The sequence below is a fragment of the Tursiops truncatus genome, chromosome 6 (assembly GCF_011762595.2).
Source record: "Tursiops truncatus isolate mTurTru1 chromosome 6, mTurTru1.mat.Y, whole genome shotgun sequence".
Lineage (NCBI taxonomy): Eukaryota > Metazoa > Chordata > Mammalia > Artiodactyla > Delphinidae > Tursiops > Tursiops truncatus.
In genome coordinates, this window is record NC_047039.1 from 79,600,353 (window position 1) to 79,624,137 (window position 23,785).

General features: G+C 39.8%; 1 protein-coding gene across 5 annotated transcripts in view; it reads left to right on the plus strand.

Moving 5' to 3' along the window:
* Positions 1-23,785, plus strand: part of MELK (maternal embryonic leucine zipper kinase) — a 78,393-nt gene that overhangs the window by 25,869 nt on the left and 28,739 nt on the right. For 3 of the 5 annotated variants that reach the window (XM_019949074.3, XM_019949076.3, XM_073806293.1), the window contains 3 exons: positions 15,783-15,851; positions 17,271-17,369; positions 17,999-18,094. In XM_019949074.3, the coding sequence (XP_019804633.1) occupies positions 15,783-15,851; positions 17,271-17,369; positions 17,999-18,094 (264 nt within the window). The remainder of the gene's footprint in view (positions 1-15,782; positions 15,852-17,270; positions 17,370-17,998; positions 18,095-23,785) is intronic. The other 2 variants (XM_004311138.4, XM_019949078.3) reach the window with 1 other exon arrangement.

Sequence of the window (23,785 nt, forward strand, 5' to 3'; positions counted from 1 at the left end):
TCAGTAACAATTTTCCAGTTACACTTTCTAAAAACATTAGGTTGACCTCTTGAGTTATTCCCTCTTTTTGCTGCTCTTTCTATAAAGTAGAGCTCTGTTTTTTGGTCTGAAAATAACTTTAGTATTACAAGCTACTAGTATGTTTTACCATATTCTTTTTCTGCTGGGGGTACTGCATGCCAGAGAATAAACTGACCGACAAGGTTCTCCAAAGATGAAGTAGAATTGGATCTGTTTGGTGTTATAGCATGAAATCTTATACCTTCTAGAATTCTAGAAAGACGGTGTGGGGACACATGATCATAGAATTTCCTTGTTGGAAAGGATCTTACCAATCATGTTTTCTCCTCTCTGCTTCTTGTTTCATATTTAAATCCTCACTAAAACATCTCTTGCCCTGGCTATGTCCAGGTAATCTCTCTCAGGGCGGGGGAAGCCTTAGCTGATGGACTTAGCGCAGTGGTTCACAACCCCGGCAGCATACCAGCATCTCTTGGGGTGCTTTAAAAAATATAGGGTCCAACTCCTGGAGCAGTTAAATCAGAATCTCATTGGTATTTTTAAAATCCAGGATCTCTACTTTCTATCTGTGGACTTTGGCAAATTACTTAGCTTCTCTGTGTGTCAGCTTCTTCATCTGTAAAATGGGTGGTAGTCATAATGTGTGTCAGCTTCTTCATCTGTAAAATGGGTGATAGTAGTCATAACGTAGTGTTGTTAGGATTAAATGAGTTAGTTCATTTATCGTAGTGCTCAATAAATGTTAGCTATTATTATTTTTAATGAAAGGCCCAACAATCTTTTTTTAAAAAAATATTTATTTATTTATTTGGCTGCACTGGGTCTTAGCTGCGGCACGCAGGATCTTTGTTGCCGCATGCGAAATCTTCTTTGCAGCGTGCAGGATCTTCTTTGCGGCATGCAGGATCTTTACTTGCAGCATGTGGGCTCTTTTAGTTGCGGCATGTGGGATCTAGTTCCCTGACCAGGGATCGATCCCAGGCCCCCTGCATTAGGAGGGTGGAGTCTTAACCGCTGGACCACCCGGGAAGTCCTAGCTATTATTATTGACATATGTTTCTAAATTTGGTTTGCCAGTATTTTGTTCAGGACTTAAAATTTGTTCAGAGATTAATATGTAGTTTTCCTTTCTAGAACTATTTTGTTTGTTGTTGGTTTCAAGATTTTACTAGCTACATAAAGTTGATTGGGAGTATTCTTCCTTTTACTGTTTCTTTTCTTGTGTGTGTGGGGGGGCAGTATAAGGTTGGAATTTTGGGGTGTTATGGAATGTGCTTGAAAGTCCATCTCCACCAGTGACTTCTTTATGGGAAGATTTAAAAATAGTAAGTCAGGTCACATCCCTTTATTGGAAGCTCTCCAGTGGCTTCTTTCCTGTTTCACTCAAGTACTACAAGCCAGAGTACACCCTGTGGGCTGTAGGTGTTATCCTAGGTGAACTGGCCTCCCATTATCTCAGTGCCCTCACTGCTTACTCATCTTAGGATGAAATTCTTAAATCTTAAGTCTTAAGTTCAGTCTAGTTACTGAACACCTAATCTGTGCCAGGCACTTTTCTAGATGCTTGGGATATATCAGTGAATAAAACAGATGGAAGGTCCCTGCCCTCATGGAGTTTATATTGTAGTGGTAGGGAAAAAATAGTGGTGGTGGTAGAAAAAGATAATAAGCATAATAAATTAATTATATTAAAAGATGATACTTGCTTTAGAAAAAAGAAAAAATTGGGCAGGGTAAAGAGGAATCAGGAGAACAGATGGGGAGGGGTGTGGAGGGAAGAGAAGGGCTGGTTGCATTATTAAATATTAAATAAGGTGGTCAGAGGTGAGATTTGTGCAAGACTTGAAGGAGGTGAGAGTGTTAGTCAAGAGGCTATCAAGGGAGAGAATATTTCAGGCAGAGGAAGCAGAGCAAAGGCTAGTAGGTAGAAGCATGCCTGGTGTAGTCAAGGGAGGGCAGAGGGCTAGTGCCACTGGAGTGGAGTAAATGAGGAGAGCCGTAGGAAATGAAGTCTCAGGGGACAGGAGCTCCAACTGCCTTGGGCTCCGTAGCTGTTATAAGGATTTTGGCTTTTTCTCCAAATGAAATGGGGAGCCACTAGAGGTTTTTTTTTTAAATAAATTTATTTATTTAATTTATTTATTTTTGGCTTTATTGGGTCTTTTGTTGCTGTGCGCGGGCTTTCTCTGGTTGCGGCAAGCGGGGGCTACTCTTCATTGCAGTGCACGGGCTTCTCATTGCAGTGGCTTCTTTTGCTGTGGAGCACGGGCTCTAGGTGCGCAGGCTTCAGTAGTTGTGGCACCCGGGCTTCAGGAGTTGTGGCTCGCGGGCTCTAGAGTGCAGGCTCAGTAGCTGGTGCACGGGCTTAGTTGCTCTGTGGCATGTGGGATCTTCCCGGACCAGGGCTCGAACGCATGTCCCCTGCACTGGCAGGTGGATTCTTAACTACTGCGCCACCAGGGAAAAGCCCCCACTAGAGGGTTTTGAGCAGAAGAGAGACATGGTCTGGTTTAGATTTTATCAGGACCACAGTGGCTACTGTGTGGAAGGAAATAGGCTACAAGGAGCCAAGAGGAGAACCATGGAGACTGGTGAGGAGGATATTGTATATTGTAGTAATTTTCAGATAAGAGATGGTGGTCATTGAGGTAGTGAGAAGTGGTTGGATTCTGGGTATCTGCTTTTTTTTTTGGCTGTGCTACGTGGCATGTGGGATCTTAGTTCCCCAACCAGGGATCAAACCCTTGCCCCTTGCAGTAGAAGCACGGAGTCTTAACCACTGGACCACCAGGGAAGTCCCTCTGGGTGTCTTTTTTAAAAAAATGTATTTTAAAATTAACATAGAGTAAAATAATTTTTCGTGTGTAACAGGTCTACGAATTTTAACACACATATAGATTCATGTAGCCACCACATAGTCAGGATATATGTTTAGACTAATCTGTTGTGTTTTGAAGGTATAGCTAACATAATTTGCTGATGGATGGGATGAGGGGAGTAACCTGAGCAACTGGAAAGTTGGAGCTGCCATCAACTGAGATGGAGAAGACTCCTGGTAGGGCAGGGATGATAAGGAGATCAGTTTTGAACATAAAGAATATGTCTATTTTGTCGAATTTTTCAAATTTCTTGGCATAAGTTTGTTTATTTACCCAGTGACAAAGTGTATATCAGATTTTTATGTATTTTTTTTTCAGATTAGTTTATAATATATAAGGAATCTTATATTTTATCTCTCTATGCTACCCCCTTCCCAGATTTTTCATACAAATGGTAGCATACCACGAACACTGTTCTGTATCTTGTCTTCTTCTCCTAACAGTGTGTCTTGGAAATCACACCATTTCATACCGAGCTCAGAACCTTTTCATAGATTCACTTCACAGAATTGCAGTGTATATATGTACCTTAATTTATTTAACCAGTCCTAGGTTAATTGGTATTTAAGTAGTTTCTAAGTGGTCATTTTGTACATTGTGAATATATCTGTAAGAAAATTCCTGGAAGAGGTCTGGGTCAAAGGGTATGTAAATTAGTAATTTTATTAGATATTGCCAAATTGCTTCCCAGCAAAGTTCTATCAATTTATACAACTACCAGCAGTAGCATGAAAATGCCTATTTCTCCATAATCCCATCAATATAGTATGTCACCTTTTTCTATGTTTAAGATTTTTTTTTGGCTATGCAGGAATTGTTTTATTTTTTTTGGTCAAATTTATCAGTCTTTCATTGTCATATTTGGAAAGGATTTCCTACATAGATTATTTTTAAAATTCCCATGTTTCCTTCTAGCATTTTTATTTTATTTTTTTTTACGTTTAAATATTTGATTCACTTGGAATTTGCTTTGCTGTTGTTTCTTGCCTTTAAACATCACTAAAAAAATTGTAGAGATTTGTTTTCATATTCTGGATCCTTGTTTTTAAAAATCTTATAATTGTGATGACAATGTAGCCATATGTACTTGGATTTGAGGTTCACTGTTAGCAGTAATGTGCATAAGTGTATTTCAAATAGTCTTGATAATTTCAGGTTTCAAGACCACTTGTTAGATCTTATTGGGTCTTTTTTTTTTAAATAAATTTATTTATTTATTTTTGGCTGTGTTGGGTCTTTGTTGCTGTGCGCGGGCTTTCTCTAGTTGCAGTGGCTTCTCTTGTTGCGGAGCATGGGCTCTCGGCACACAGGCTTCAGTAGCTGTGGCACACAGGCTCAGTAGGTGTGGCTCGCAGGCTCAGTAGTTGTGGAGCACGGGCTTAGTTGCTCCACGGCATGTGGGATCTTTCCGGACCAGGGCTCGAACCTGTGTCCCCTGCACTGGTAGGCGGATTCTTAACCACTGTGCCACCAGGGAAGCCCCTAGGTCTTTTTTTAACCTTGTGTTTTGGCTGATGGCCTCACACTAAGAGTAAAGGTGTCAGCTCTGTTATTGTTGTTTGCTTGCGCTTGTATCAAACAAACAACGTTTAATCTGTGGTTTCTTTGCAAGAATCTTTTAAAACCAGTTGGCTATTTTGTGAAGATTTAGTTTAGTTAAACAAGATACTATGATCTGTAAATCCATTTAACTGGGCACAGTAGTTCACAATAGGCACAGAGTGGTGCAAGGTAGAGCCACTGTCACCTGTCATGTGTCACTGTCACAGTCAAGGAAGAATGACTTCATTCTGTAGTTTATGTAGGGACTAGTGAGGGTGCCATTGCCAATCCATATACTAAGTTTTAATAAAGTTTAATTTTTGTCTTATTTTTTAGATAGAAATGAAAGTCCTAATATATTCTTTCCATGCCCTAGTGTGTCTTCTTACATGCCTTTGAAGACCCCCAATCAAGAATAATGAGTGGTCAACTCTACGTATTCTTTAGATGGTCTCTCAATTAATATAACCCCTCTCAGCCAAGTTATTGAATATCAGTAAATTAGGGATTATTCTCCCTGGAAATTTACTGAAGTTATGGCTGAGCTGAATAAGAGCAAAAGCAAATGTCAGTATAACTGGTGCAGGAATTGACATCCTTCTGTGAACATTGAGTCTTCCAAGGATACTTGATTTCTTGGTGATGAGTATTTGGGAATTGCAGTAAACCATTATACTGTAAAGGATGACTGTAATGGGGAGTTCCCTGGTGGTCAGGGAACTGGGAAGTGAGATCTCATAATCTGTAAGGATTTTTGAATACTTGCCTTGATCATGCAAAAGTCTCAATAAAGATGTCTGACTTTGAGCAGTCTACCTTCCATATACCCTGTGGATATATACCTAGTAAAACAAAATGAGGTGTGGATTTACTAACTATAAACTTTGATTGTAGAATAATTATATCTCCTTTATAGCAATGATTATACAGGGCTATAATTCTTGATTTGTGATGTTAAAATGATGTAATCCACATGTAAGAAGAATACTTGGCAGGAAGGCATGCATTCAGTTCTTTCAAGTCATACCCAGGCATTAGGGGCAAGTTAAACAGAAGGGTAGGTAGGCAGGGAGGGGGTGTTCGGTGGGTGGGGACATATCTTTGTTTTATCATATTGTAAAGTACTAGCTGTTCTGTCAAGAAATCATTCCTCCCAAACCTCACTCTTGAGTAAGTAGCATAATGTACAATTCTATATATGTGTGAATAGTTAAGAGTCTGTGTTGGAGCTTAATTTACTCCTTTCTAGAGTGCTAAATGCAAGGAAAGTTTGGTTAATATCTTTTTTTTTTTTTTTTTTTTTTTTTTTTTGCGGTACGTGGGCCTCTTACTGCTGTGGCCTCTCCCATTGCGGAGCACAGGCTCTGGACGCGCAGGTTCAGCGGCCATGGCTCACGGGCCCAGCCACTTCGCGGCATGTGGGATCCTCCCGGACCAGGGCACGAACCTGTGTCCCCTGCATCGGCAGGCGGACTTCCAACCACTGCGCCACCAGGGGAGCCCTCTTGTCTTGTTCTTGATCTTAGAAAAAGCTTCAGTCTTCCACCACTGAGTATGATGTTAGCTATGGATTTTTCATATACGGCTTTTACTATGTTGAGGTAGTTTCCTCCTATTCCTAGTTTGTTGAGTATTTTTATCATGAAGGGGTATTGAATTTTGTCAAATGTTTTTTCTGCATTAACTGACATGATCATGGTTTTCACCTTCATTCTGTAAATGTGGTCTATCACATATATTGATTTGTGTATGTTGAGCCAAACTTGCATTTCAGAATAAATCCTACTTGGTCATGGTGTATAAATCTTTTAATATGCTGTTGAATTTGGTTTGCTAGTAATAATTTTTTAAAAAGTAGAATAATAAAGTTTTGTGTGAGTCTTGAATCTCTAAAGCTGATGTGGAAAGTGGGGGAGGTGCCTTCAGCAGGCCAGGTCTGAGTCTCTATCTCTAGATATACAGAAGTAGAGTTCTATGCTTATTTGGGTTGTGCTGAAGTCTCCTCTGCCTAGAGCATCTACATCAGTCTTTTTTTGTTGTTGAAATTTTTTGCTTTTCTCCCCCAGTTCCTTTTGTTTTCCTCCGGGGAGATAGAGCATTCTGAAGTATGTGTTTTTCAAATTTTTGTGACCCTTGCACATGGTTGCTTATTCTTATTCTATTACAAAAGTAATACTAAACATTCCTGAGTTTTTCTTATTTGCCAGACTCTGCTCTGAGTGAGGTAGTTGCTATTATTGTCCCCCTCTTATGGATGAGGAAACTAAGGGGCAGAGACCTTACATAACTTACTCAGGGTCTTATAGCTAGTAAGTGGCATAGCTGGGATTTGAACTCAGCTAGTCAAGCTCAGAGCCTGTTCTCATACCACCATGAGATATTGTTTCTTATCTCTGTAGTTGCTAGTCTCAAGAGAATCGTAGACTCCCAGAGCAGAAAGTGATCCCCATCCCAAGCTTCTTTTTGTGTCCATTAACTTGGGAATGTTCCCAGACATCCCAACTTTTCAGATTTACCAGGACTATATTTACCAGTTCTCCTAATTCATATTAGGTATGGTGCATCAGTTTTTCTACTCAATTTAGGTGTCACCGCTGGTAGAGCAACTTGTCCTCATTTTCTTTATCAGTAGTGTTAAAGCATTGCCGTAGTCAATTATTTCCAAGGTCCAGTCCATCTCTGAATAGCTATAAGTTCTCTGACTTCTATATATTCACATTCAGTTTTCCTTGTTTGTTTCAGCCTAGTATTCTCCTCTGTTGATATTTTGAATCTTGATTCTGATCTCATGTAATATCAGCTGTCCTTGCCAGGATTGTGACATTTTGTACATTTTTTAAATATCTCTAATCCAAGTTGTTGATTAAAAAACTGAATAGAGGTCTTCCCTGGTGGTGCAGTGGTTAAGCATCTGCCTGCCAATGTAGGCAACACAGGTGAGCCCTGGGCCGGGAAGATCCCACATGCTGCAGAGCAACAAAGCCTGTGTGCCACAACTACTGAGCCTGCGCTCTAGAGCCCACGAGCCACAACTCCTGAGCCCATGTGCCACAACTACTGAAGCCCATGCGCCTAGAGCCTGTGCTCTGGAACAAGAGAAGCCACTGCAATGAGAAGCCCGCACACCGCAACGAAGAGTAGCACCTGCTTGCTGCAACTAGAGAAAGCCCACATGCAGCAACGAAGACCCAGTGCAGCCAAAGATAGATAGATAGGTAGACAGACAGATAGATAGATAGATATTTTTTAAAAATTTTTAAAAAAACACAACTGAATAGATCTAGACCACCCCTAAGTGTTCTCAGTTTTTAGCCTGTATCAGATACGCTTAACCAAGATTTTGTGGTTTTATCCACAAAGATAAAATAAGTGACTGTTAATACCTTATTGAAATTAAGCTACACTGTATCTGTGGTGTTCCTCATTTACTGACTTAACTCTAAGCTTGCTTTTTTTTTTTTTTAACCTATCTGGACCCAAACTCCTATGCTATTTATTTGCCTTCATTTGCTATTACTGTGAGTTCACATTCATATGGCAGCCATGGAATTAATGCTCCTAATTATTATTATTATATATATAAAATATATAATATATATTATAAATATATGTAAGTATATATGTATATATTTTTTGGGGGGGGCCGCGCTGCTTGGCTTGTGGGATCTTAGGTCCCCAACCAGGGATCAGACCTGGGCCCATGGCAGTGAAAGTGCTGAGTCCTAACCACTGGACCTCCAGGGAATTCCTGATGCTCATAATTATTAATGTACTGTTTCACCAATACGAGATGAGTGTACCAACATACAAACTTCAGTGTTCTCTACTTTTATTTATTTATTTGAGTACACTAGTGGATCCTGGATGAATCCTTTGGGGGAGGGGACTTATCCCAAGATAATATAAAATTGTTACATCCTAATAGTAGATATTAAATCCAAGTTTTGATATTTTTGGTAAATCAAATATTTCTTTGGTACAGTGAGTATGGTAGAAAATGTCTAATTCTTGTTCAATAGAGATTTAGCCTTCCTAATTAATATTATTTACTAATACTGTATATTCTTTGTTTCTCCTACTCTGAATTTCATTTTTTTTTAGTTTTTCGTGTATTTGCAAGTTGAAAATTGATTCAGATTAGGACTTTTATGCATTATTATGGAATTTAATTTCACACATTATAGATTTTGAAATTTATTGTAATCTTGGCTCAGAACTATTGTTCCGAGTCACAGTGTAATACAGTCTGCTGGTTGAATCTAATTAAGGTGTCATATCACTTGCATGCAGTATGTATCTTTGCCTAGAATGTTCTAAAATTCCTCACTTGGGAATAACACTTCCCTCAGTTCTTGGTTTGATTGAAAAACCCAGCAATATTTGACACACTGTATGTAACTCTTGTTTAAGAGGCAGACTTTGTTTATCTTTTGTGTTTGTTGACTATTTTAAGCAAAATGCTAAACTGCAGTTTCCAGCATGGTTACTAATAGACTGAGTATTAATCTTATTAATGTCGCATATTCATCTGCTGTCATTGCATTCAAAGACAAGCATGACTGTATTCCAGTTCTGGGTACACAAATATTAAGGAAATATAACTAATTTAGTAAATGAAAGTTGAGTAGCTTGAAAGTAAAATTGCTTTCTAACAAGTATAATTTATAATTTTAAAGAAAATGAGCAAGTTATCTCTTTATGAGATAATACTTTACAATTATAGGGTTGACTGCAGTACTATTATTATGTGTTGGAGAGGTTGATCACCTGCCTTTCTTAGTACTGTATGAAAAAACAAACAATTTCAAGCCCATTAGTATTCCCAGGATTATCTCACTTATTAGCACACAGATCTTTTTTCCTCCTCCCACTTGGTTTCTCCCTCTATTACCTGTTTCTTAATCTCATTTGCAAGGTAATCAGCCCTTAAATAAACAAGAATTCTCCAAAGATTGAGCAGAAACCAGGGTTAAGGGGCACAGGCCTGGTTAACACAGGGCCTTTTGTGAAGATGCTCTTCCCCAGCAGAATTGTTCCTCTCAAGGCCTTTTCTATTTGATCCTTAGATATATACTTTCAGTATTTAAATAAGGAGCCTTTCTCCCTGTCTATTTCTAGGTATCCTTAGAACTTCCAGTGTGGTACAATGGAAAAAGTATTGTATCTCTCTTCTAGTCCTGTCTCTACCCCTTTATTGCTCTATAACAGTGTTTCTCAACTTTGGCGCCATTGACAGTTTGGACTAGATAATTCTTTGTTGTGGGGGACCGTGTATTGTGGGATGTTTAGCAGCATCCCTGGCCTCTACCCACTAGATGCCAGTAGCAGCCCCCAAATTATGACTATCAGAAATGTCTCCAGACACTGCCAGATGTCCCCTGGGGGACAAAAATCACCTCCAGTTGAGAACCAGTGCCTTACAACGTTGCAGGTATTTGATTTCCCTGGCTGAGACAGTTTCCTCATCTGTGTAATGTAGTTAGTAATCCCTGCCTACTGCACAGGATAAAATATATGTACAAGTGCTTTGTGTGTTTTTAAGTACTGTGTACAAATAAGAGGTTGGGGTAAGCCTGGCAGCAGAACTCAGCTCTGGACTTTATTTCTGCTAGTACTTCAGTGTAGAGAATGAAGCTGAGAATGTCAGGTCTTGGTGATGGGGCACAGGCCTCATGCTTTGTTTGTCGATAGTACTCTATAGAGCTGTTCTGTTCAAATGGAGAAAGTGGGTGGGTATGTTTCAGGAGGTGATGTGACCAGGACATGACTAGTTGATGTGTTCTTACCAGGCAATGCTGAGATCCTGAGGCAGCTGCAGTGGGGCAAAGCTCTATTGAGAGGGCATGTGCATCCTCAGAATGACTCTAGCCTTTCTTACTATACTGAATATTTAGCACTCTGGCATGCATGGCTTTGCCAACATGCCATCTTTGCTCTGCTACCTTTTTGAGTAGCCCTATCTTCCCCTCCTATTTATTTCAAATTGAACAAACATTTATTGTCCCTTATGTGCAAGGCATTGGTCCAAGTGCTTTCACATACATTCTCTTCCATTCCTTTTATAACCCTGTAAGTGGCATTACTATACTTGTTTCACAGTAACAGTAGTAATAGTAGTAGTAGTAATAGTAATAGTAGTGGAGGCAGCAGCAATAGTAGAAACTAGACGGTATTGAGTTCTTACTCTGTGCGTGTGCTAAGTGCTTTATATGTATTAAATCATTGAGTGCTAGCAACAATTTATGGAGTTGATACTGTTATTATACTTCTTTTTACAGATGAGGAAACTGAGGCACGGCAAGGTTAAATAGCTCATCCACACAGCTAGTAAGTGGTAGACCCTGGATTTGGATCTAGGCAATTTGTCTCCAGAGCCTACTCTTAGGAAACAGGGTCAGAAAGATGACATAACTTGTACAAGCTCAAGGAGCGAATGAAAGGCAGACTAGGATTCAAACATAATGTATGACTCCAGTCTCTGCCTGTTTCCAGTGTGCCAAGCACCACACTTCTCATTTACTTAACCTCCCTGCCTCTCTCTGGATAGGATTGCTTCTATGATGCTAACTTACAGCACAGCACAGGGGATCTATTAAAAGATACTTCGTGAATTCAAGTTGGGAAGATAAAAGGGGTGATAAATAAGAGGCAAAGAGGAACTTGGAATCAGGCTCGTGGAGCTCTTGTCATTCAGTGCTTTGGTCTGAAAATTGATTTTTACATCTGATTTCTATAGAATTCTGCTACTTTTAGTTAAGAATGCTTTTGTTTTGGATGGTAGTTTTTGAATTTAAAGGCATAACATTTATTTTATTACATAGTTCTGGTTATGGACCTGTTATCTGTGTGTTGGAGCAGACCAGAAAGGTCTAGAACCTGGAACCAGATTTATCCTCGGGGTGGGCAGGTGATGATAGGAGAGAGGTAATGCAAGTAAGTTAAACCCTTATAGATGGTATATTAGTTTCCTAGGGTTGTTGTCACAAAGTACTACAAGATGGTGGCTTAAAACAACAGATATTTATTCTCTCACAGTTCTGGAGGCTAGTCTAAAATCAAGGTGTTAGCAGGGCCATGGTCTCTGAAGCCTCTAAGGGAGACTCCTTTGCCTCTTTCTAGCTTCTTATGTTTGCCTGAAATCCTTGGCATTCCTTGGATTATAGATGCATCACTCCAGTCTCTGCCTCTGTTTTCATGTGGTGTTCTCTCCTGTGTGTTTGTGTCTCTGTGTCTAAATTTCCCCCTTCTTATAAGAACACCAGTCATATTGAATTTAGGGCCCAGCCTAACCCAATATGATCTCATCTTAACTTGATTACTTCTGCAGAAGCCCCTATTTCCAAATAAGGATGCATTCACAGGTTCCAGGTGGACAGGAATATTGGGGGGTCACTATTCAACCCAGTGCATATGGTATCCAGAGAGTAAGCAGCAAATGGCTTTGTGTGCAGTCAGCATGAGGAGAGACCCACTGGAGTAGGTGCAGGTTCTGACCAGTGAGTAAAGCAAGACAGGACACTCTAGAGGTTGTGCAGGTTGTGATCAGAAATTCAGGTAGATCATGACCCTTTGATCAGTGTAAGCAGGTAATAGGCCGGTCTCTACTTTCTGTGGGACCCTGGCAAAAGCAGGCTACGGTATTTGAGGTACCAGGCATCTGATCAGTTTGCTGAGAAAGAGACCATGTCAGGTACCCAGGATTTGAATCATGAGTGGCATTTGGTCTCAGGAATAAGGAAAAGCTCAGCTAAGAGAGTGGGGCCAACTAGATCAGGGCCAGCCATGCAGCAACTGTGACTCGCTTCTGAGTCCCAGCGAGGTGGCTGAAGCATCCAAAAATCCCCCCTTCCCAGGGATAGACCTGGAGCCCAGGCAGCAGTGAGCCTTCAGTGCTTGGTGGATGACGGATAGTAAGGAGAAATGAATTAGAGGCTTCATTATTATAATTCACAAACAAACTGTCAGCATCTGACATTGGCAAGTGTTAAGGTGCCCTGGCAAGATATAAATAAGAGTGGTATCTCTGGGTACTAGTGAGTGCTTTAGATAAAGGGGAATGAAAAATTTAATAACATTAAATGTCATTTGTAAAATGAAAGCTCTTGTCCTTCCTAGGAAACACTTTGTAGGTCAGCCTGTCTGCTCTCATCAGAGAGGCTGAATCAGAGGTTGAGTTGTTTTAACGTTAACACCTTTTCTTTTTAAATAAATTGCTTGATAACACTTCCTTGGAACTTTGACTATTTCTTTAACATATTCAAAATCCAGCCTGTCATGTAGTTCTAGGATTCTGAGTGATGTATACTGTCTGTTTCTTCCCTCACTGTTAAGCTGGACTGATTTCTGTGAGAATTATGTCCTAGACAATTCATTTGTAAGAACAGAGAACCCCAATGCTGGTGCTAGTTGAAGCCTTCTTCACCTACTTGCCTCCACCGTTCTAGCCTCGTTCAATTACTGTTGGGTGTGTGTGTGTGTGTGCGCGCGTGCTTGCCCTTGTCTCCCTGGACCTATGATATATTTCTAACCCAGGATCCTCATTCAGGTTATTTTGTCATTGATTATTTTTGGGAGCCCTCTGGATTCCATCAGACCATGTTCCTTAGTTTCCAAAGTTATCACAAACAATTCTGTGGTGAATGTTACTGTTCATAACACTAATAAATTTTTGTATGCCAAATTATTTGCTTAGGATAAATTGCTATAAGTGAAATTGCCAGATCAAGGATATGTGATCTTGAATGCTTTTTATACATATTTCCAAATTACTCTTCAGAAAAGTTTGTGCTCTCTCGTTGTATATATAAGCGCTCTTATCCCCGAACTCTAACACTGGATAACTTTTTTGAAGTTTATCAATTTGGTAGATCATTTTCGTTTAAATTAATGGCTTTTTTTTTTTTTTTTTTTTTTTTTTGGCTGCGTTGGGTCTTCGTTGCTGCGCGTGGGCTTTCTCTAGTTGCAGCAAGCCGGGGCTACTCTCTGTTGCAGTGTGCGGGCTTCTCATTGTGGAGACTTCTCTTGTTGCGGAGCATGGGCTCTAGGCGCGCGGGCTTCAGTAGTTGTGATGTGTGGGCTCAGTAGTTGTGGCTCGCGGGTTCTAGAGTACAGGCTCAGTAGTTGTGGAGCATGGGCTTAGTTGCTCCACAGCATGTGGGATCTTCCCAGACCAGGGCTCAAACCCATGTCCCCTGCATTGGCAGGCAGATTCTTAACCACAGAGCCACCAGGAAGTCCCTAATTGCTTTTTTATTGCTAGATTTAGTTGAACATATTTTCATGTTTATTAACCATTTAAAAGTTCTTGTTTTGGGAATTACCTGTGAATATTCTTTGCCCATTTTCTTTTGGAGTGTATGCTTTGATCCCATTTCTTCTTTTATGGAACATATATTAATTGAGCACCTTTTATATGTTAGGGCCAGACAATTTCTAGGTGAACAGCACAGACAAAATCCCTATGATTAAAGAGTTTATATTCTAATATAGTGAGGCAGAAAATAAACAAATAAATATGTAGTATGACAAGTAGGGATAAGGACTGTAAAGAAGGTGCCATGAAAGGCAGGTAGAGATGATGGTGGGCAGGGATGCTATTTATAAAGTTGGTTTGGGGAGGCCTCATGATACCACTGGTATTTAAGGGGAGACATGAAGAAGATAAAGGCACAAACTCTGCTGATATTGGGGAAAGCATTATAGCGGCGGGAACAAAGAGTGCAAAGGGCCTAAGGCAGGACTGTGTTTGACTTGTGATGTGATCATAGTTTGATGAGTGCAGGAGAGAGTTAGGAGGTGAGTTTCAGAGGTAGCAAGGAGTGGGGTGGATGTGGGGTTACAGACCACATAGGGCCTTGGAGCCAGAGTGAGGAATTTGGATTTCATTCTGAGTGAGTTGGGGAGCCATTAGAGCGTTTTGAATAGTGAAGTGATATGACCTGACCCAACGTTTTGAAAGAACATTGGTGTTGGTAAGTAGAGACTAGACTGTGAGGGACAGTGATGGGCTCTGGAAGACCAGTTAGGAGCCTCTTGCAATATATCAGATGAGAGACCCTGCAGGTGTGATACAGGTAGTAACAGGTGATTCTGGATATATAACATAGAACCAATAGATTTGCTGATGGATTGGATGCGAAGTGTGAGGGAAAGAGGAGCTAAAGAAGATCCAGGGTTTCTGACCTGAGGAGCTGGTAAGGCAGTCGCCATTTGCTGAGAAGGGGAAATGTGGGAAGGAGAGGATTGGTGGTGATCTGTGAGAGCTTTTTATGTGATGAAGTGTATTAATCTTTTGCCATTTAGGCGGAAAGGTTTTTTCCCTCAATTTGTTGTTAATTAGCTTTGTTAGTTGTGTTTTGCTGTACAGAAATGTCAGCTTTTAAATCTTGTCATCTGTTAATCTTTATAGTTTTTTGGTATTGCTGTCATGCCTAGACAGGTTCTAAAAAATAATCACCGATGCTTTCTTTAAGTATTCTCATGGTTTAGTGTATGCATTTAACTCTTTAATCTGGGTAGAATTAATTTTGATATAGACTGTGAATTACAGTTCAATCTTAATTTTTCTCATATAATTAACCTGTTATCCTAGCATCATTAAACAATTTGTTCTCTGCTAAGAAAAATGATTCTATCATTTCCTTTGAATTGGGAAAGAGGGGTGTGTGACAGATTGTGTGAAGAGGTATTATATCACGTATTTGTGTTTAGCAAGCTCCTAGTCTTGTTTTGGTTGATAACTTGGTGACTGTAATCTCTGAGTATAACAGGTTATAAACATTTATCTCCTGAGTCTCTTCCATTCCCAAAAGAGGTACTTGCCTTAGAAGGTGGCTTTCATCAGTTCCCTCAATGATTGTGAATTCTGCCTTGCGGATGATATGTGACCTGTTTTTAACCACAGCCTGTGTCCTCCTACCAAATATGCTTTTCTGTGACCCACTTTTGTCAACTGACAATTCCTCTGGGATTATAAACTAAAATATTGCTTCAGCAATAAAAGCACTGACTACAGTGTATACTTCCTGTCCATTTAATCATACTATAGATTCCAAAGCCCTGTAACATTTACGTTTGCCACTCTTACATTATCTGTGCTCTAGCCCTTACCCGATAATGTGGATATTTTAGAGGTAACAATATATTGTGTTTAACTAACTGGATTTTCTTCTTTAAGGCAAGAAATGGGTTTCTTATGTTATTAATAATGTTTACGAAATCTTAAACTTGGATGAAGTCCTCAAGCTTGGAAGTAAACCTCCAGCATGTTGTTAACCTTAGAAATTTGTGTTAAGGCTGATTGAACCTAAATCTCTTAAATGCTTTCTTTGTTTTTTGTAGAGAGGGAAATATGAGGTTCCTAAGTGGCTCTCCCCCAGTAGTATTCTGCTTCTTCAACAAATGCTACAGGTAATCTTTGTTATTTATTTTAAAATAATAGAAGTCTTTTGTTATTATTTGATTTTAAGATGTCTGTAGTGCTACTACATTTATCTATCAGCTGTAAAAAAATTCCATTCATTGTTATCTACTCTGCAGATATTCTCTACTAGGTGCTTTCTTTGCAAATGCATTTTTTAAAAAAGACTGCTACCATATATCTTTGCTGACTTGGTTTTTCTTCCTTTTTCCTGAGCATTGTCTGTTTTCTCTAACCAGCTCTTGCTCCACTGTTTTCTGTTTTCTTGCTCCCACTCTTTTTCCATTAGATATATAGTAGATACGAAATAAATGCTTAAATGAGCTGATGTACAATTGAGTGGGCCTCATGATCTAGTGCAGTGGTTCTCAAACTTTAGCATGTATCAGAATTGCCAAATGGGCTTATTGAAACACAGATTGCTGGGCACCACCCTGAGAGTGTCTGATTCAGTAGAGCTGGGGCAGGGCTAAGAATTTGCATTTCTAATAAGCTCCCAGATGACACTGATACCGCTGGTCTGGGAACCACACGTTAAGAGCCACTGATTTGGTGTTATGATCTCTAAGGGTGAAAGACAGGAGTGCTGAAGTCTAGTTATCCACTCTACCAAGCAATAGGCATGCCACCTAACCAGGTTCTGACCTATAAAATGGGGATTCTGAGCTTGGCCTCAGTGCTTGCTACATAGTATTACGTGGATAAAATGAGATTAATGGGAAACACTTTGAAAAATATGAGTACCTTATTAGCAATATTTTTTTCATTATTATGTATTCAGTTTTTCCATATATTAAGCCATCTCTACTTTTTATTCAAAATTTACCTTAAGCTCATCTACCTTGAGTAGGGCAAGACCACCAAATCTCCATAATGAGATTGAAAACACCTCATCCTTTCTTCTAAACTCCCCAAAACTTAATCTTTGTTGATTAATTTTTCTCTCCTCACATTTGAAAATTACAAATGGAAAAGAAAGGTGTGCTTTTCAACTTGTTATATGTGATTGTAAGCTCATCGGAGGTAGAGATTGCATATTCAGTGTGAATGCCCTGCATTGTGCCTGCTTGAATATTAAATTGGTGAATATTTCCTGTGAATAGGTTTTCCAGCAAAAGACTATTACATCATACAATAGATTGACTTAACTTCATGAATAATGTCCATACCAATGAAGTTCATGTTTGTTAAACATTTATCTTCTAAGCCTGTGTTGGTAGCTATAGTTTTCTTGCCTCTATTCCCTTTTTAAAAGAATTTATTCCAAGGCCATTTTAAGGTCTTTGACAGCATTTTTGTGATGATAAAGTTTACATCTGTTCTGATGAATTTTGAGTTCTCAGGAGGAAAGGTGTTCTATGCTCTCTATTTAAAATGTTAATCTCCAGCTACCTCTCGATGGCCACTAGGTGGACCCAAAGAAACGGATTTCTGTGAAAAATCTATTGAACCATCCCTGGATCATGCAAGATTACAACTGTCCTGTTGAGTGGCAAAGCAAGACTCCTGTAAGTAAAATGAAATCCAATAAAATTAAAAAACAAAGACAAAAACTTTGTGTGGATTCAGAATGTACAATGATGTGGTCTAAATACAAAAGAAAATATATTTTGTAAACTTATCTGTCAGATTGGTGTTTGGGAGATTGTAACTGAATTGTATATTTGCCCATTAATCTCTAGGACAGTGGCTCCTAACCGGGCCTGCACATGAGAATCACAAGGACCTTAAAAAAAAGTGTCTGTGCTCTGTCCCACAGCAATTAATGGATATTTTTTAAAAGCTCCCTGGTGTTTCTCACGTAGTCAGGATTGTGAACAGTGCTCTGGGAATCTTAGGCAAGTTACTTAACTTTTCCAAACCTATATATTTGTCTGTAAAAAGTAGGTTAAACCTGTTCTTTCTATTTCCCAGAGTAGTTATAAGGTTATAGAGGTTCTCAAACTTTTAAGTCTGAGGGCCCCTTTATGCTCTTCTTATTCACTTATTAAAATATTTAGTGATCGATTCATTTAAAAGTAACAGTACTAAACCTATTACAGTTTATCACAAATATTTTTATGAAAAATGACTATTTAAAAAATAAATTTAGTGGGAAGACTAGCATTGTTTTACATCTTTGCAAATTTCTTTAAAGTCTAGCTTAACAGAAGACACTTGGATCTCACCTGCTTCTGCATTGTTTTGCTATGACGTTTTGATTGGAGATCCTCAGGGGTCTACAGACCATACCGTGAGAACTGGTCTAATATATATATGAAAGAACTTTATTTATTTATTTTTAACATCTTTATTGGAGTATAATTGCTTTACAATGGTGTGTTAGTTTCTGCTTTATAACAAAGTGAATCAGTTATACATATACATATGTTCCCGTATCTCTTCCCTCTTGTGTCTCCCTCCCTCCCACCCTCCCTATCCCACCCCTCTAGGTGGTCACAAAGCCCTGAGCTGATCTCCCTGTGCTATGCAGCTGCTTCCCACTAGCTATCTATTTTACGTTTGGTAGTGTATATATGTCCATGCCACTCTCTCACTTTGTCACAGCTTACCCTTCCCCCTCCCCATATCCTCAAGTCCATTCTCTAGTAGGTCTGTGTGAAAGAACTTTAAATAACACAAAGTACTATGCAAGTTTAAACAGTTATATTAATAACTATTCCTACATTAATGTTTTAAAAAATAGTTTTTAACAAATGGCAATTTGAACTTGGTAAAAATGTGAGCATTATTAAAGGGTATATATAATATTTTTTAATTGAAGTATAGTTGATTTACAATATTGTGTTAGTTTCAGATGTACAGCATAGTGATTCAGTTATGCATATGTATATTTTTTCAGATTATTTTCCACTATAGGTTATTATAAGATATTGAATGTAGTTTCCTGTGTTATACAGTAAATCTCTGTTGCTTATCTATTTTATGTAAGGGGTATGTATACTTTGTATATTAGCGAACTATTGCTGCATAAAAATCCACCCCAAAATTTAGTGACTTGAAACAATAATAATTTACAATTCTGTGGATCAGCAGTTTGGGGCTCAGCCAGACATTTCCTGTGTGAGTCTTACCTGGGGTCACTCATGTGGCTGCAGTTAACTGGTGACTTGACTGTGACTGGATGGTCTAAGCCTCACTCAGAAGACCAACTGTTTGTGCTGGTTATTTGTTGGGCCACACTGTCCAGCGGGCTAGTCTGGGCTTCTTGATATGGCAGCTAGATTCCAGAAGAAGCCAGAAAGTGGGCAAACCCTAACACTCAAGCTTTTTTTTTTTTTTTGCCTGCACCGCGTGGCATGTGGGATCCTAGTTCCCTGACCAGGGATCAGACACGCGCCCCCTGCATTGTAAGTGCAGAGTCTTAACCACTGGACTGCCAGGGAAGTCCCACACTCAAGCATTTTTCAAGCCTCTGCTTGCATTGTGCTTGCTAATGTCTGGCCAAAGCAAGCCACAAGGCAAAACCCAGAGCTAGTATGGAAAGTATAGCCATCAAAGTTGGTACAGTTCTTATCCTCTTTTCATAGATAAGGAAATCAAGAAATTAAACATAACTACTTCAGAAATAAATCTAGTGAGAAGAGTGGCACTGCTTTACATCTTTGCTGATTTCTTTAAAGTCTAGCTTAATAGAAGACACTTGGGTACTCATCTGTTTCTGCATTCAGTCTGTTTTGATATGTGTTGTTTTGATTAAAGCATATGAAGAAAATGCAGCCTTACACAGATACATAGTTAGAAAAGCATTTTAATGCTTTAAAGGAGAAGTGTTTTAATAGCCTTTTCAGTTAATTGGGGATATTTTTTTGACAATCTACTACAACGTCTGCAATGGAGAGGGGTATGTGCATGGGTCAACAGAATAGCTTGGATACATGCCACATTGTAGACCTGATACAGCTGTGGGGTATTTGCTTTCTGGAAGAATTATACCAATAAATATAAATACTTGGAAAAATAGACTATGTTTGTTTTTAACCCCTTCTCACTAGTCTGCCCACTGTTATGACCATGCAGCCTGATCTGAAATTCCTCCTGATTCTCCTATGACTGTCAACCCCTAAAATCTCTCTTCTCCATATTTCCTTTAACCTTCTAAGACATCTTTAGTATCTATTGAGCAAACACAATTAGAGCTGCAACTTAATGCTAACAACCATCAACACTGAGAGCCTAGGACAGTAGAGTATACGGTGTCTGAGCAGCGCAGCAGCAGGGCCAGGGGAGCTGTGACGTGCCCTTGTGAGGTGGAGAACATGGGTGGTGCACATGCCTGTGTTCAGCCATTGGGGGTCATCATTTCTCCACATGTGGGAGGGCTTTGCATGTCTTCTCAGCCGTGATCCTTAATAGGGTAGGATATGCTACTGTTTGCAGTGGAACAGATGCCCAAATGAAGAAAGTCTCTGATTTCAACAACACAAATATTATTTTAAATTGGGGCACAATATAAGGTAAGATACATAGTTTTGAGTGTTCCAAAAAAGTATATGATTTTCCTTACATCTTAGTATAATAATTACTAATATTTATTGAATGCTTACTATAATAGAAAAGTGTGCTACTGTAGTACTATAATATAATATAGACAGAGCCCTTAGATAGTACCTTTAAAGGCTTTGTGTTTTTAACTCTTATTAACTCATTCAATCCTCATACAAACCCTCTGAAGTAGGTACTGTTATTGTCCCCATTTACAGGTGAAGCAACTGGGCACAGAATCATGAAATAACTTGCCCAAGGTCAAACAACTAGTAAGTGTAGAACCAGGATTTTAACCCAGACATAAGGGCTCCAAAATATAATGGATCTGACAGGCCAACTAATTCAAACTCAGGGCCTGTATTCTGTGTAGCTGTAGCCTTTGTGATGAGCATTAGTTGTCTGGTCTCTGTTGGAATAGCTACTGGAATAGAGTCATGGAGAGGTGGCATTATGGTGTGGTAGGAAAAACCCTGGGCTAGGATGAAAAATGCCAGTTTCAGGCAAATTGCATAAATTTTTCTGAGTCTTCATTTTCTCACCTCTAATATGGGTATTCTAATGCCAGTCTCTTATGTATGTTTGGATCCTGTTTTGTCATCTATAGAGTGCCTTTAAATGTTATGTCATTAATCTGTCATGTCTGCCTTACAGAGCTGTCGCAGGGATCAAATGAGTTATATACAGAAGAGCTATAAGGGATTATTGCTTTTTGAAGTATTTGCTTTTCTGCCTCAGTATTGTGTTTTATCAAGAGTGAACTATAAAAAATAATTCAGATTTACTTGGATATTTAAGGTATAGATGCTATTCTGTAACTCTTTGTATGATCTCCTTGTATCATTTTCACACGTAGCTCTAGTACCCAAATATTGTATCAAATAGAAGTTATATTCAGTTCTATTTTCTGCCCTACTGAACAGGAAATGTAGTAGGCACGGATAATCCAAAGTAATTGGCTAGCTTTGGGTATGCATTTTTGTACTTAATTTAACTGGAGCATGTGTGGCTGAGAATTCAGAGTACTTAAAGTGTTGAGCCCCTTTGGAAAACTTGAGATAAACCGTATTTTTCAGACTTTGGTGTCTTGTCCCACTCTTTTCATTCTTTCCAGTTCAGGAGCCCAGCAAAGAAGATAGCATCTCCTTCCTACCTTCCTTCCTTTCCTCCACACACCTTGTGGTAAAGTTACAGAGCAAGAAGCTATGGGGGAGAGGTTTTGGTTTTTAAGAAAGTAACTTAAGATCATGGAGGGAACCCCAGAAATCATTTCCTTCATGCTTGAGCAGTGGTATCAACAAGAAGATACCCAACTGGGTGGTAAAGTGTCCAGGTGTCTGAGGTTGAGCCCTTCCTGAAGCAGGAATCTACATTTTGGGGAGCTGCTAAGGTCAAAGCAACACAATGAAAACTTACTTGTGGCATTTTTGACTTTCATAAAACCATCAGTATAAACCTTTGTGGTCTCCCCATTCTCCTTAGCCCTTGAGGTTGAGCTTGTACCAGCCAATCATGCAGGTCATTGTCTGTACTGTTCCTCTAGTTTCGTGATGGCAACATGACTTTCTCTTGAGTCCGATGTTACAAGTGTGGTGTCCAGAACAAGGGAAGGTCATGATATTGCTCTGCCACGTGCTGGTACCTTGAAGGTCAGTGAGAACCTGAACTATGTGATCTAAAGAAAGGGCCAGAATGGTAAGGGGGGTTAATCATTAAAACAGTGGTTAAAGGAACTGGAAAAGAGAAAACTTGGAGAGGAAAGGTTGTTGATAATAGGAATATTCAAATTTCTGAAAGTTCTTATACCAAAGAGGAAATAGAATTATGACTGTTAGTAAAAATAGTTAGCAGTTTTTTGAGGGCCTACTCATTTATGGTGATGTATTAGGTACACCCCATAGGTTACATATATTGCAAGGCAGGTGCCATCTCTGTTTTACAGATGATGAAACTGAGGTTCAGAGCGGTGTAGTAATATGCTCAGGGTCACACGGTTATTTTGTGATGTAATGATTAAAACCAAGATCTCTCTACTTCCAAAGCCTGTCAGCTGTCAGATTGTACCAATTCACAGTGGGTAGGGATCACAGGGAGACAGATCTTAGGGGAAGAGGAAGAAGCTAACCATCTCAGCTGTTCTGGAGAGGAAGACTTAAAGCAGAAAATGAAACATCCCATATTGGGGCTGTTGTGAAGCGAATTCTTACATTGGAAAGATGACTTTTTTTTTTTTTTTTTTTTGCGGTACGCGGGCCTCTCACTGCTGTGGCCTCCCCCGCTGTGGAGCACAGGCTCCGGACGCGCAGGCTCAGTGGCCATGGCTCACGGGTCCAGCCGCTCCGCGGCACTTGGGATCTTCCCGGACCAGGGCACGAACCTGCGTCCCCTGCATCGGCAGGTGGACTCCCAACCACTGCGCCACCAGGGAAGCCCCTGGAAACATGACTTTAAAATTACATTCCTTATGATTCTTTTCCCATATGATTTTATGAACTCCTGTTCCAGGTCCAGGCCAGACCCTTCCTGCCTTTTCATTCTCAGTGATCCTTGTTTGGTTCTGAGAACTCATTTCTGGCCCCATCTCTGGTGAGGTCTCATCATGCAGGGATCACAATACTTGGATAATTTCTGTCCTTAAGCAAAATAAAGTTTGTGTAGCGGCTGTGTCACTTCTTCCTTTTAAAAATTGTGCTTTACTGGTACCTTCAGCGTAATGATGATTGTGCAGCATCTATGGCACCATCATAACGGCTCCTTGGATTGTGCTAAACCCAAACATAACCTGGGGGACGATATGCTACAAGTCTGAGCCACTCTTTTACCCAGTCTGTTGTCCTGCCAGTGATTGGATGCCTAGATGACTGCTCTGTGATGCAAATACCGGTCCCTGTCTTGCGGTAGGGGAGGAGAATATAGTCCCTTGGCTGCACTGCAGAATTGTAACAGTTGATCAGATGATGAGGGGGATGTGAAGGGCTGGGAAAGAGCTCATCATCTTCTTGAACTTCTTATTGTTATCTGCTTATATCTTTAAAAATTGCGGAGAATGTTTATTCGTGTTTTTTTTTTAAATAAATTATTTATTTATTTATTTTTGGCTGTGTTGGCTCTTTGTTGCTGGGCGCGTGCTTTCTCTAGTTGCGGCGAGCGGGGGCTACTCTTCGTTGCAGTGTGCGGGCTTCTCATTGCGGTGGTTTTTCTTGTTGCGGAGCACGGGCCCTCGGCGTGCGGGCTTCAGTAGTTGTGGCTCATGGGCTCTAGAGCGCAGGCTCAGTAGTTGTGGCACACAGGCTTAGTTGCTCCGTGGCATGTGGGATCTTCCCGGACCAGAGCTCGAACCCATGTCCCCTGCATTGGCAGGTGGATTCTTAACCACTGCGCCACCAGGGAAGCCCGAGAATGTTTATTCTTACCCAAGAATTTGACAAACTCATGTTGT